This window comes from Vipera ursinii (assembly GCF_947247035.1).
Source record: "Vipera ursinii genome assembly, chromosome: 3".
NCBI classification, from domain to species: Eukaryota; Metazoa; Chordata; class Lepidosauria; order Squamata; family Viperidae; genus Vipera; species Vipera ursinii.
In genome coordinates, this window is record NC_139516.1 from 148,694,463 (window position 1) to 148,709,313 (window position 14,851).

General features: G+C 35.3%; 1 protein-coding gene across 2 annotated transcripts in view; it reads left to right on the forward strand.

The window, feature by feature from the left end:
- Window positions 1-14,535, forward strand: part of RANBP9 (RAN binding protein 9) — a 38,920-nt gene extending 24,385 nt beyond the window's left edge. The window contains exons 5-14 of one of the 2 annotated variants that reach the window (XM_083358719.1): window positions 1,593-1,615; window positions 2,645-2,829; window positions 4,647-4,759; window positions 6,178-6,286; window positions 6,731-6,921; window positions 7,899-8,046; window positions 9,100-9,221; window positions 10,896-11,047; window positions 12,866-12,977; window positions 13,712-14,535. In XM_083358719.1, coding sequence (XP_083214845.1) covers window positions 1,593-1,615; window positions 2,645-2,829; window positions 4,647-4,759; window positions 6,178-6,286; window positions 6,731-6,921; window positions 7,899-8,046; window positions 9,100-9,221; window positions 10,896-11,047; window positions 12,866-12,977; window positions 13,712-13,842 — 1,286 coding nt within the window. In that variant the 3' untranslated portion in view covers window positions 13,843-14,535. The remainder of the gene's footprint in view (window positions 1-1,592; window positions 1,616-2,644; window positions 2,830-4,646; window positions 4,760-6,177; window positions 6,287-6,730; window positions 6,922-7,898; window positions 8,047-9,099; window positions 9,222-10,895; window positions 11,048-12,865; window positions 12,978-13,711) is intronic. The other variant, XM_083358720.1, reaches the window with a different exon arrangement.
- Window positions 14,536-14,851: the final 316 nt, after the last annotated feature.

Consider the following 14,851-nt stretch of genomic DNA (forward strand, 5'->3'; position numbering starts at 1 on the left):
TCCATGTTGATGAAAAGTAGTGGCTTTCTCCTTGCAATCCTGCCATGCATACTATTGTTCAGTGTTTCCCTGATGGTGATCTCATAAACATTAACATTCGCCAATGAAAGAGAGGCCTTTAGTTTGTTAAGTTATTACCCTGCTGTTATTTGAGACCTCCTGGAGAATTTCCTCCATATATGAACAAACTGCTTTCTCTGGAAATAGTTTAATAACATTTCCAGCCTAGTGAAGCATTAACAACTGATTTTTGGAGGTCCTCAGAAATCTCCTTTGTTTGAGCCATGATACATTTCTACATATCTGTGTTGTGAAGATCAGATTTTGAATACCCAAAATACTGTTCTTTAAATAAGGCAGGACACTTCCCCCCCCACACACACACACAAAACTTTTTTATCATCGCATTGATTGAACAACCTGACTTTATTTTCCCCTTCAAATGAGCTGATTATCCTAAAGGCTCATAACAATTATATAGATTTGGATCATTTCTTAATAAAAATGAACAATAATTCTTTTGACTCATATGTTTAATTGGATTCATTTTATTCAGTTCCAGGAATTGTGTGGAGCAGTCACATTTTATGTCGTATTTATACAGAAATATTAAAAATCTAAAACATTTAAGCACCATTGTATTAGAAAGAGAAGAGAGTTGCCTTTAGGTGTTTGTCCTTCATATCTGACTTGATAACACCAAAATAACTTGCCACATGAGAATTACATTTCTGCAGTAGCAGAAAACTTTAGTAGCTGGAATGCTACATAAGAGACAGTGGTTATTTTACTATTGAATTTGTCAACAAAGCATTTGTTAATCATCATGTAACATTTAAATAATACTGTATTTGTTTAAACTTGGACAAAGTAAGCATTGGAGAAATGTACTAGGTTAGGTTTATGGCAATTACTTTGAAAATTTGAATAATATATGTGGTATAATAAGTTGAATAGTTAAGACCTGGTTATACCAGCAGGTCAGATACCTCAGGAGATGGATGAACTCAAAGGTTGCTCTACTATTATTCATATTCCTCTGTCTATTACTTTTTTTTCTTTAGTTCTGTTTTTATACAGAACTATTATAGTTTTTAATATTCTGTAATAATTATTTTAATGGTTTTAGGTAACAGTTGTTTTATATCTGTTTTATTGGACTATAGTATGCTGCCCAGAGTAATTTTCTTTGCCAAAGTGGTGGTCATTCCAATTTGATAAACAAGCAAGTAAAGAATGGTAATCCTTTGCAGTTAGATACACAATGATGGAAGTATGATTCATATGAGTAAACTGAAATAGTAGCTTTAGCTTTTCTTGAAGCTGAAAATAAAAATTTTACTTGGTAAATTGGTGCTTGATAAATACTTGGACAATCCTGTGCTCTCTGGCCTTCAAATATAATTATATAAATAATGTAAATGTGGTTGCTATTGGATGTCTTGCCTGTATAAATTTATTTTCTAGCAAAAAGAAGTGAATAGCTGTTTATATTTTCTCTCTGGATATATATTTTAAGTACAAGAGCATTAAAGCATGATTTGTGTTGACTGTGACAGCTCAGATTTTAATTAAATATTTCTTGATTACAGGTATTGCTTTTACAGACTTGCCGGTAAGATCATTGTATTAAAAGTATAAAATATCTGTGCCCAAAGAGCATTTTCCTTGCTTACATAACATGCATTTTTCAGTTAGTTCTATTTAAAAAAAAATTGTAAGAGCAAAGTGCATTTAAAAAATATCAAAATTACTTAATAAGCATTTGTTTATAATAATGGCAGAAGATTCTGAGGAATTATGATTATCGTTTAGGTATATATGCCTAACCTTTGATGCTTTATCTGGAGGATTTGCAAATGTAGAATTTTAAGTTTAGCAGAGCACATCCATTGCATATAGAAGGTCTCTGATTAGGTTTCTGGCATATTCATACATATAAAAAGAAGCACTGACAACAGGAATGGCTAGATTTTATGCACAGTAATGAGGTAAAAGTACTGCACTAGATTAATACCAGTTCTGGCCTTCCCCAATCTGAATTCCCTCAAGATGGATGGACTTCTATTTCCCAAATTCTCAACACTAATACTGCTATTCATTATGCAAAGACCACACTTTTAGAGGACAGCCAGGTTGAGAAATGGATCTATAACATCTACATCGTGTTATGAGAATGTATTGATTTTAAGTTTTTTGTTCTGCTAGATTTGAAAAACATTGTCCACCACATTAACCCCCTCCCTCAGACGCCCCCCCAAAAAAGCAAAACGTTATTTAAGAGTGTTTTATCAACATGTTCATTACAAAAATGTTTTTTGTTTTTATAATTTTTTTTTATTCTTGGAGACACAGGCCTTCTTCAGACTTCTTAAAACCTAGACACTGCTTCATTCAGTTCATAAGATTATCAAGTCTCTATTGCCTGTCCTGATTGGCAAGAACTCTGCAAGTTTCACTGAGTGAAATTTTTCCTCCTGAGGATTTCTTAAATAGCCTTGAAACTCAAACATTAACTACTTAATTATTTTTTCTGTTGGTGGAGCATGCGAAAATTATTAACTTAATTATGTGGTTTTAATGCTAATTTCAAATTGTTTGTGTTTTGTACGATTAAATTTTATGTTGTAATTATCTCTTGCAGCCAAATCTATACCCCACAGTTGGACTTCAAACACCTGGAGAAGTAGTGGATGCTAATTTTGGACAACATCCATTTGTATTTGACATTGAAGATTATATGCGCGAATGGAGAACCAAAACTCAGGCTCAGATTGACAGATTCCCTATAGGAGATCGGGAAGGAGAATGGCAGACGATGATCCAAAAGTATGATTTGAAGATTATAATGAGTGTCTGTTTAAATTCCTATTCAAATTTGGGAGATTTTAAAACTGGTCTGTTTCAGTCCTACAAATCTTGTTCTGTATTTCTTGTACATTTGTGCAGTGAAATAAGACATGCAAATATAAGTTTTATTCCTGAGATGGTAATTTTATCTGATGTAGTTTATCTCCATGTAAAACCACGCATTTAACTCCTTTGAATAAATGTTAACCTTTTTTTGTATGTGGTAGGGCTGTGCAGCACTTTGGATTTGAAGGGAAAAGGGTACTATGGAGTTTTAAAAATATTTTTCCAGGGATGCTGTGAGCCTGGAAAAAAGATGTTGTTTTAAAGAGTTTTAGACAGATGGTACATCTCACATACAAACATGTATGCACACACACATGCATACATACTCCTTGCAAAACACTTTTCCCATCTTCAAATCTGAAGCATTGCACAACTCTCCTCTGATTACTTGGTGGTGGCTGCATTGATTTCTGATCCAAACTTAGTGCATCTAATTTAAAAGGTCTATTTTATGAGAACATCTTAAATTATTTTTGTGCTTGAAAATGTTAGAATTATTGTATGTGCACTAATTTCAAGTTTAAAAGTGATCTGTAAAATGCAAATGTAGTTGGCAAAATCATTTTAATTTAAGTGCTGCTCTTTTAAGCTTTGCATGCTTCATATTGATATTTTCAATAGAATATGCAGCATGTACCCGAAGAGGATAATTAGCATATTCTTGATTTAGAATTAGTCACTAATTCCAGCTGTACATGTCTTAATTCATACCATACCATGCAAATTAAGCAGAAAACCCTGTTTGGCAATCTTGTCATTATAGATTCTTCACAATCATGATAGGGTATGTCATGTTATTGTGAATTGTCAGCACTGAAGTGGATTAAGAAGATACTGTTCTAGTAATTTGATGGGAGGATGAGTAGAATTATTTTCTCTTAATTATTTTATGAACAGTATACTCCAGGTTTGATTCTGCTTGATTGAGGATGGAAAATTATGTGTATTTTTTCAGTGAAAGATAACACATGCCATTTATCTACTGTTGCTGCTTTTCATTTTAAAACCATTTGTAATTAATATTTTTGAGTCACCAGTCATGTGGACACACTTGGATAAATTTGATGGATAGAGAATACAGATAAGCTTTCCTCTTTAATATCCAAAACTACTTTGTCCAGGACAAAGATACTCTTTGCATGCACGTTATTACATGTGTTACGCATCACAATGTTACTGCTTCTACCACATCTCTCACCATACTAAACGATTTCTCCATTGTGTGTAATTCCATTCTGATAGTCTTTGTTATCTTTGGCAGTCTTGAATGTTCTGTTTAAAGTATTAGGTTCCAACCAGTGGTGGGATTCAAATATGTAAGCAATCGGTTTTCTCTGTGCATGCCGCTTCAGGAAGTTCTACTGGTTCTACTGAACTGGTGCAAACCAGCTGAATCCCACCACTGGTTCCAACTGATAATGAACTGAATGTACATATGTATTTAAATATACATACGTATCCAATTTTAAATTGAGAAAAGTTAAATATATATAACTTGTAAATACATATCATTATATTCTTATTTATATCATTATATTTCATAATATATTTTATTTTTAACAGTGTATATTAGAATAAATGTAGCATTTTTATTCAAAGTAAATTTACCAAACCTATTGATAAAAAGTTTGTATTGAAGTGAATCTTCAAGGAAAAGAGATACTTGTAAATAAATTGCCTAATGGTAAAGCTGCCTCCATGCTATATTTTGTATTAACTTTCTTTTACAGAATGGTTTCATCTTATTTGGTACATCATGGATACTGTGCAACAGCAGAAGCGTTTGCTAGATCTACTGACCAGACTGTACTAGAAGAATTAGCTTCCATTAAAAATAGACAAAGTAAGCTTGAATGTGCTGTGTTGTTAAGTCTAAAAGAATTTATATATTCAGATTTAGAAATTTTTCTTCTTAAGTGGCATTTGGATTTCAAATATTATATTTCATTGATCACTGTTTTATATATCTGAATAATCAATAGAAGCATGATAAGTTTGTTTTGCCAGAAATTGATTATGCACAAAAGAATTGAGTAGCTTGTTCCTAATAAAAATAATGGTTATTTACTTAATTTCATTTTTTCACATTTATATTATGTGTTTATAAAAACAGCTAAATAAACAAACTGATAAAAAACCTAATAATATGTAGATATTTCTTTAGTACACTTCCAGTGAAGTAATACTTAAATGCTTTCTTATTAGTTAAATATCAATTTGCAGTTTAAAACAGTCTATATACAGTTAAGATACTAATAAAATATAGCTTATAATTGTGCTCAAAGCTACCTTAAATATTTTATATATTTTGACACAGTGTATTAGAACTAAAGCAGATTATTAAGAGCCTTGGTGGAGCAGTGGGCTAATGCCTCCTTAAGTAACACCAGCTGCCTGCAATTAGTGCAGGTTCGCATCCCACCAGGCTCAAGGTTGACTCAGCCTTCCATCCTTCCGAGGTAGGTAAAATGAGGACCCAGATTGTTGGGGGCAATTAAGCTGACTTTGTAATAATGCCGCTTGGGGGGGCCGAAAGCCCTAATAAGCAGGCATATACATAGAATGAAGGCTATTGTTAAGCACATTTGATTTGTGCTTTAAATTGTAAGCCGCCCTGAGTCTTCGGAGAAGGGCGGGATATAAATGGGAATAAAAAATTAAAAAAATAAATAAACAATTGTCTGAATCCTTTTAGTTTAATTATTAACTTTAGATCCTAGTCCACAGGTTTGCAACCCGCGGCTCTGGAGCCACATGCGGCTCTTTCAGCCATCCCCTGCGGCTCCCAGTCCTCTGCCATGTGAAGTCCAAAAAAAATAAATAAAGTGGGACTAAAAAAGTTCAACCAATCAATTCAAATATTCAGGGTAGGTGCATATCTTGCCTTGGCTCCACTCTTCAGTCAAACCCTGTTCTGTACATGCGCGCATGTACGCGCATGTGCACACATTTTTTGTGGCTCCCAGTTTTTCCTTTTGTGAGGGAACCAGTTCCAAGTGGCTCTTTCACTGTTTCAGGTTGCTGACCCCTGTCCTAGTCATTTGATCAAAGTTATATGTAATTCATCAATTTTAGTCAAACATGATTAGAAAGAGATTTGTGGGACCCAAGGTATGTATATATATCAATAGTGTCATAACAAAGAAAGAAATACAGACTCTTAACAAGACTGAAGAGGAGAGATCCCAAAGTGTTCAATTGTTGCTTTAACTGGTCCTGAAATGTACATTTTTAGACTTGTGTTTTTGTTTCTGTTAACAGGAATTCAGAAACTCGTGCTAGCAGGAAGAATGGGAGAGGCCATTGAAACAACACAGCAGTTGTATCCAAGTCTATTAGAAAGAAATCCTAATCTTTTATTTGCTTTGAAGTGAGTCTTTGTGTAAAGCAGATGTTTGTAAATAAATAGCTGCCTAGTCGTTCTCATCAGTCAGCCATACCCTTCTGAGATTCGAACCTGGGCTGACTGCGTCTTAAGCAGTTGTTTTAACTGCCTGTATATCTCAAAAAATAAAGGGAACACAAGATAAGACATCCTACTATTAAGTAGAACCTATTTTGGATATGCATGTTATTGTCGCTTAATTCTCTAATGTACAGACTTCTATGAGAGAGGAAGAAGACTTCTTCCTTTATTATTTCATTATTTTAATACATCAGTTTAGACACATCTAATTAGATGCATAATTGGCTATTATTTGTATAAAATAGCGGTAAGCCCCCATTGTACAAATCTTCAGTGCTAATGCTATAAGCTTGGTTTTTCAAAATTATTGTTTAATTTTCATAAATAACTTCTCTTCGTGTTTTCCAGGGTACGTCAGTTTATAGAAATGGTCAATGGTACAGACAGTGAAGTACGATGTCTAGGAGGTCACAGTCCAAAATCTCAAGATAGCTATCCTGTTAGTCCACGATCATTTAGTAGTCCTAGTATGAGCCCCAGCCATGGAATGAATATCCATAGTCTATCAACGGGCAAAGGAAGTAGCACGCACTGTTCTGGTGAGTTTGACGGGAGGAAGAAGAAGACATGCCACTTCCTTATCTTCAGAGTTTAGACTCATTTGCCATTTAGCATAGGGAATAGTTTGTGTTGTGCATCCTGGCCTGGATTGTTGAACAGGAGAAACTGACCCCTTTTTTGCCAGTATCTACTTCTTGGGTTACCAGCTGTTTTATAATACTTTGTCCCCGCTGCAGATTGCACTTTTATCAACAATTTCCATAATATGACCTAGTCTAGAGGAGTTCTTTCTTTGTGTGACGTCATTTCTTTTCAACAATATTTAATAAAAATTAATTGATATTCTGCAAATTTGAAAAAAATATATATTCAGAAATGGGGCAGGAGGAAAAGGAGAAAGAAGACATACTCAACAAACTGCTAGAGCCGCTACCATTGCCGCCTTTGTGAGAATAAAGATCACTCGGAAGCTCTTGTCATGACGTGTGTACCTAGTAGTAAAGAAGGGAAGTTTCCTCTGTACTCTGCCGCCATATTTGCCCACACAGGCTGTTTATGGTACTGCATTCTGGGAGAGAACTATCCTTTGTGCAGCATTGGTTGCTAGGTATTTTGAGGCAAGAACCAGGATTTATTTATTTATTTTTTTAATCCCATTTATATCCCACCCTTTCTCCGAAGACTCAGGACGGCTTACAATTTAAGCACAAACCAATGTGCTTAGCGATAGCCTTCATTCTATGTATATGCCTGCTTATTAGGGCTTTCGCCCCCCCCCAAGCGGCATTATTACAAAGTCAGCTTATTGCCCCCAAACATCTGGGTCCTCAATTAATTAGCTTATCTTCTATATTGATGCATAAGATGTATACTTACGTGATTATAGTATAGGTATGTCCATGCTGCTTATATTAGTTAATGTGTGCAAGCTACATGAGTTACATATACTATAATCAAGTAAGAACACATTCTATTAATTCAAATCATTATTTGATTCCTTCACCTTTTTTTTTAGGTTTTGAAAATAGTTGCAGTAATGGAGTGATATCAAACAAAGTTCATCAGTCATATTGTCACAGTAAACATCAGTCTACCAGTTTAAATGTACCAGAACTCAATAATATAAATGTAACAAGATCACAACAGATCAACAACTATTCCAGGTACATAAATGTAATTCTGTCTAGTTCTATTTTTCCCCCCACTTTTTTTGTATTTTGTATGTTGTATTTTTTCCCCCAGCTCTCCCTTTATTGTACTCCATTCCACTCTTCCCTTATTCTGACCCACACTCCAGTACTCCTGTATCACTCTGGTGAAAGGGAAGTGGGCTGCCACTGAGAAATGTGTTGGTAGTAGCTTGGTATAAATTCTCATGTGTATATTAAGGACAACATATGACAATGTTAATAAGTTAAGTATTATGAAAAGAACTCCAACCCCCATCGTGCAATGAGTAGGCTGTCTGCCTTGCAGCTTCCATATTGCAAAGGAGAGCAGCAAGAAAGCCCGTGGCTTGATTTGATCTCCCTAAAATTTAGAACTAGGCCTATTTTGTATATTTAACAACAACAACAATAGAGTTGGAAGGGACCTTGGAGGTCATCTAGTCCAACCCCCTGCTCAACCAGGAAACCCTATACCATTTCAGACAAATGGCTGTCCAGTCTCTTCTTAAAAACTTCCAGTGTTGGAGCATTCACAATTTCTGGAGGCAGGTTGTTCCAATGATTTAATAATTCTAATGGTCAGGAAATTTCTCCTTAGTTCTAGGTTGCTTCTCTCTTTGATTAGCTTCCATCCATTGCTTCTTGTCCCACCTTCGGGTGCTTTGGTCATCAAGAATTTATCATTTTTGGGACTTTTTTTTAGAATGCATTTAATACCACGTTGAGCTGTATGGGAGTCTGACTTTTCCATATTGACTCTCTTATCTTGGCACAGGGTAAGAAAAGGGCTCTCTTACCCTAGCAAAGGCTCTGTTAGGGTGGTGAAAGAGTCAAGAACTGAAGAATGCTGGAAGCTGCAGCTCAGCAAAACCTGGAGGCAGCAGATTCCCCATCCATGGGCTACACTCTGCCTAAAACAGAATTTAATTGTATTGTGGATATATAGTAAATAATGGTGGTATGCTGCCACATCTAGGTTGTAGATTACAATGTGACTATTTATAAATGAGGTCTAATTCTAAAAATTATCCATTACTTTATTCACAGCAATGATGTAGACATGGAAACAGATCACTACTCTAATGGAGTTGCAGAGACATCATCTAATGGTTTCTTAAATGGTAGCTCTAAACATGATCATGAAATGGAAGAATGTGACACAGAAATGGGTCTGCAATTATTATTTTTTACATGTCTACCTTTGCAAAGATTGTTTTTTATTACTGTTATTTGAAAAGATTTCCAAACGATAAAGACATTTAATTTTTGTGTCAGTTTATATATTTAACATTGTCATGAAAATATTTTGTGCAAAGTAGACCTCATACATACAACATGGTGTCCCCCAGATACGTGTTTTGTCCACGTTCATACTGATGAGAATAGGTCTAAAATACCTGGAGGGTACAAACCACCTTTCCCTGAATACATCATAAATATTAAGTATCTCCAATTTTTGAATTAGCATTATTTTTGTTGGATACATTACCTGTGTCAGTTCCATGGCTCAGCAGTGCTACAGAACATTGATGGGATCAAACTATTACAATGGGGATAAGCTCCATTTGTGTTGTATTTGATTAGGGAAGGGCTCAAAATGGAGACTCAGATGTGCTTAGTAATTTGATGCTACTCAGTATGCTTATTCATGCCATCATTTGATTATTCCGTGTTGAATAGCATGCCTTGGCATCTGCCACATAATTTTCTTGGCAAATGGCTGATGTGAGATTAAAAAAAACCACACAGACTGAACGATGCTACAGTACACCCTCTACAAGTGTTTTAGCAAATGGACTATTACAGTCCACAGAACAGGATAATGTGCAGGTAGGATTTTAGTGGTTTTGGTGACTGCCTAAATTCTTTGTGTGCTTTTGATATACTATTTGATATACAAAACAGCCTAATCTGTAGAAATTTCAGAAAATAATTCTGTGACTAATCAGTTAAATTTTCAGAGCTCAGTTGGGATATAGTACAAAGCTGTGAGCAGAAACAGACATTTAGATACTCAGACTATATTGTAGAGCAACATTTGCAACCTACAAAAAGGTCATGTGCACTTCTCATACAAGGACTGAAATGAGCCTAATAAACGGCTTAAAATTGTGGTTTTCTTTGTCTGAAGGATTTTCAAAATTGCCCTGATTCTCTTTATTTTATAAAGGGATAGAATTAATATCATAAGCTTTTGTTTGGGTTCAAGGAAGCTATTTTATTCCTTAACCTCTTCCCCTCTCCCCAACCACAAAAATAATTTCAGGTATGTATATTCCAGAGAAGCGGAGGATCTCCAGATTGCCACAGCTTTTGGCTTTGGTCTCAGCTTCGCAGAACTTTTTTTTCCCCAAACTATTGGTTACTTTTGTATTCCTTGGTGATTTCAGAAAAGCAGTAAAAACTTTTTTTCCTGGGCATTTGTGCCCTTGAAATTTTTGCAGTTGGTATATCATGCAAGTTTCCTGTGAAGGTAGTGTAGCATAGTGGTGAAGGTGTTGGACTTGGGAAACACAGACAAACCCCTAGCTGAAGTTCAAACTCTCTGAATGCTTTTAGACCAGTCACCCAGACTAAGTTATATTGTGGGGATACAGTTAGTGGGGAGTTCTCATATAACTCTTTAACTGTCTGAGATGGCTGGCTGGCTGGCTGGCTAGTGAGAGAGAGAGAGAGAGAAAGAGAGAGAGAGAGAGAGAGCGAGCAGTAATCACTGTTATCATAATTTATAGCAATCATATGAACACTTTACAAGCTACATATATAAATACTGGTTTAAATTTTAACATGTCACATACCTGCATTGTTCCATCATTATCTAATTACTACCTTGTTATTCTTAGAGGTGGATTCCAGTCAGTTAAGACGCCAACTCTGTGGTGGTAGCCAAGCAGCTATTGAAAGAATGATTCACTTTGGCAGAGAATTACAAGCTATGAGCGAACAACTAAGAAGGGAGTGTGGCAAAAACTCAGCCAACAAGAAAATGCTCAAAGTAAGTCATGTCACCTTTGTAGAGAAATTGCTAATAATATGGTAGGTTTAGATTTTACTCCATTTACACACTGTAAGGGGAGGTATAATAGAGGGAAATTATTGTTTGCTTGCAGACATTTCATTAACAAACTAGGTAACACATCAATAAGAGTTAAGTATGGGGTTTGCTCCCTACTTATATATAGTAACTTTTCCTTCCAGTTTTGATGGGGATGTGGCTTTCTTCTCAGTAGTTCCTAGATTAGGATACCATATATTGCTTGATTGCTTGACTGGTGTTTATTCCTGTTTGTCTGGGTGTTTGGCTGCTAGAGAGGATGTGCTCTGGAATGAATAATAATGATAATAATAATAATAATAATAATAATAATAATAATAATAATAATAATAATAATAATAATAATGTGCTCTGGAATAATAATAATAATAATAATAATAACAACAACTACTACTACTACTACTACAACAATAATAATAATAATTCGTAGTAATAGTAGTAGTAGTTGGAAGGGACCTTGGAGGTCATCTAGTCCAACCCCCTGCTCAGGCAGGAAACCCTATACCATTTCAGAAAAATGGCTGTCCAGTCTCTTCTTAAAAACTTCCCACGTTGGAGCATTCACCGCTTCTGGAGGCAGGTTGTTCCACTGATTAATTGTTCTAAGCATCAGAAAAATTCTCCTTAGTTCTAGGTTGCTTCTCTCCTTGATTAGTTTCCATCCATTGCTTCTTGACCTGCCTTTGGGTGCTTTGGAGAATAGCTTGACTCCCTCTTCTTTGTGGCAACCTGAGATATTGGAACACTGCTATCATGTCACCCCTTGTCCTTCTCTTCATTAGACTAGACCAGGGGTAGGCAACCTTGGCTCTTTTATGACTCATGGACTTCAACTCCTAGAATTCCTGAGCCAGTTTGGCTGGCTCAGGAATTCTGGGAGTTCAAGTCCATGAGTCATAAAAGAGCCGAGGTTGCCTACCCCTGGACTAGACATACACAATTCCAGCAACTGTTCCTTATATCAAGCAGAAAACAATAATCAAGGAACTACCAAGGAGAAAACTACCCCTACACACACACACACACACACACACACACACACACACACACACACACACACGCTAAAACTAGCAAGCTATATAAACAGAGAGCAAATCCCACACTTATCATACTGATGATTCTACCTTCTTGGGTAATGAAATGTCTACAATTAAACAACCAAGCTCAGAGAGCACAAAATCACCACAGTTCAACACTGAGCTAAGTTAATTCTCTTCTCTTGGTACTTAAAATGTAGATAGCATGGCTTTTGTGCTGGCTTTTCCTTTTGCACAAGTGACTGGAAGACTGAATTGTATTGAAGGGACTGCGGTTGTCCTATTAGGATCAGTTGCAGGAAATTAAATATTTGCCTTCTTTTTAGGTGGTCCTTTATTCTTAACTAGCACATTCTCAGTCTTCATTGAGGTTTAATACTATATAAACTATTATTATTACACAGAAGTGACATCTGTTGAGCATATTAAAGGGAGTGGGTACAAATACTTCAAATGTACATTTTGGGAAATGTTATGATGCATCTAGTGAGGGATTTAAATTTGGTCTGAGTAAGGTAGAAAGTAATACTGAAAATAGTCTTAATTTATTTTAGTAGGAAGAACAACTTAAATGTCATGACACAATACGTACATTCATAAGACAGAAGGGCTCATTTAAGTCATGAAGTCTGTTCTCCTGCTTTATGCAATAATCTAAGTTGAAGCTTCCAGAATAAATGGCTATCCAGCCACTAATTTCTAAGATTTGTTTTCTCAACAGGATGCGTTCAGTTTACTTGCATATTCTGATCCGTGGAATAGTCCAGTTGGAAATCAGTTGGATCCTATTCAGAGAGAGCCTGTATGTTCAGTTCTCAACAGTGCAATACTAGGTAAGTCTGTTACTTTCCCTCATGCAAACTTGTTAAGGTACATTAAACACAGAGCAAACGCAATTACTTGATTATGGAAGGAAATTCTGGAATTTCTGACACTTTTTTTAGAGGAATGACTATAAAAAAAAATAAATGTACCATAAGCCACTAAATGTTAGTACTCCATCGAGACTGCCATTTATTATCAAACTCATGACATATCATCTACAAACAAGCAATTTCATTCAGAGGCTTGTAAGCAGCCAAGGTAGGAGAGCCATTTCACTCTCTCCCCTACTCTACCCCACCCTTAACTTCTTTTTCACTCTTCTGGTCATAGGGACATATGAAATATAATGGCATTTCAGCTACTGACTTAGAAACTAAGGATTACTGTATTACACCCAAAATAATTGGTATCATTCCATAAGCAGTCTTGAAATTCAGGTACTGTGACACCCAGGCTGAGCACCTTTGCATTACTAGTTGAGAGGATACAAATGGGCATACTCTTTCACCAACATCAGAACTTTCTATCAAGAGTTTATTAATATTCTCTAAATATTGGAGGCATTAACATTTTACGATTTGATATATGGTCTGCATAGTGAATTAAACTACTATTTAGTTTGGAATTAACATTCTATTCAGTAATTTTGAAAATAAGTTATTTGAGTTGGGTAGAAATATTAGTGTAAGAATTTTTTGAGAAGTAAAACAAGTTAAAATAGTGCCTTGTTGAATTTTTTCAGAGACACACAATCTACCAAAGCAACCTCCTCTTGCTCTCGCAATGGGACAGGCTTCACAGTGTCTAGGTCTGATGGCCCGATCAGGAATTGGATCCTGTGCATTTGCCACAGTGGAAGATTATCTACACTAGCTATGCATATGAAGATGTCCAAGGTGTATAATGTGGCATATATTCAACATGAAAGTAGGCCAACTCTGCCAATTGGAGTTTGGATTTTTTTAATTATGTACTAAGGACAGGTCTGTTGCTTTACATTGCTTCCTAGTTTACAGCATGATGCAAATGATTTTCTAAATTACTGTTAGGAGATATTTTCCATCTTTAACCAGAGTTAAATACCATCAGTAACATCAGATTGAAAAACCTTTGAATCGTTACAAACAAACCAAAAAGTTCTGCCTTCCTGGAGGGCAGAGCAAAATAGATAATGTTGTGGATGTGTTAGTACGTGGGTGATGTAAACTTCAAACAGGATAATTTGCCAACTTTCACCCTCATTACATAGATCAATCAATGTAATTTGCAAACTGCATATGTACCTGACAGTTTGGCTGTATAGTATTGATGGGAAGAAATATTTTTAATGTGTACTGTAAAACTTGAAATACTCAGGAGCTGAGTGAATATGTTTGTTGCTACTTACAATCTCAACCTGTTTCCTAGTGGTTTTTGTTTTAACATGGTCGTTTCAGCTCTGTTTCCTGTTTAACTGCAAACAACTTATGTTGTAGACTCACCTGTTTAACTGTTGTATTATAACAGTATTACATGTCAACACAGTGTGGTTATGGCCTATTTATATAAAACCAAATATTTAGTCAATTTCAGTCTTAATTTAATCTTTGTACACCCTGCATTTTAAAAAGTGCTTAAATGAGTACTCTATTGCAATAAAATGTAGTGATACCATAATTAATCAGCCATTAAATACTTACATATGGTAGGATTGCTACCTTATTTTTCTGCTTGCGTTGTATTTTGGATTCAAGTAGATAAAATTTAATATTTAAATTTAAATATTTAAATACTCTGGTTTCTCTTCAGATCATATAAATCTTTCACCTTTTAAATATTATTGCTATGTCAAGTGACTATCCTGGACCAAAATTATGTTACGACCTAAGGCTGATAAAACAAA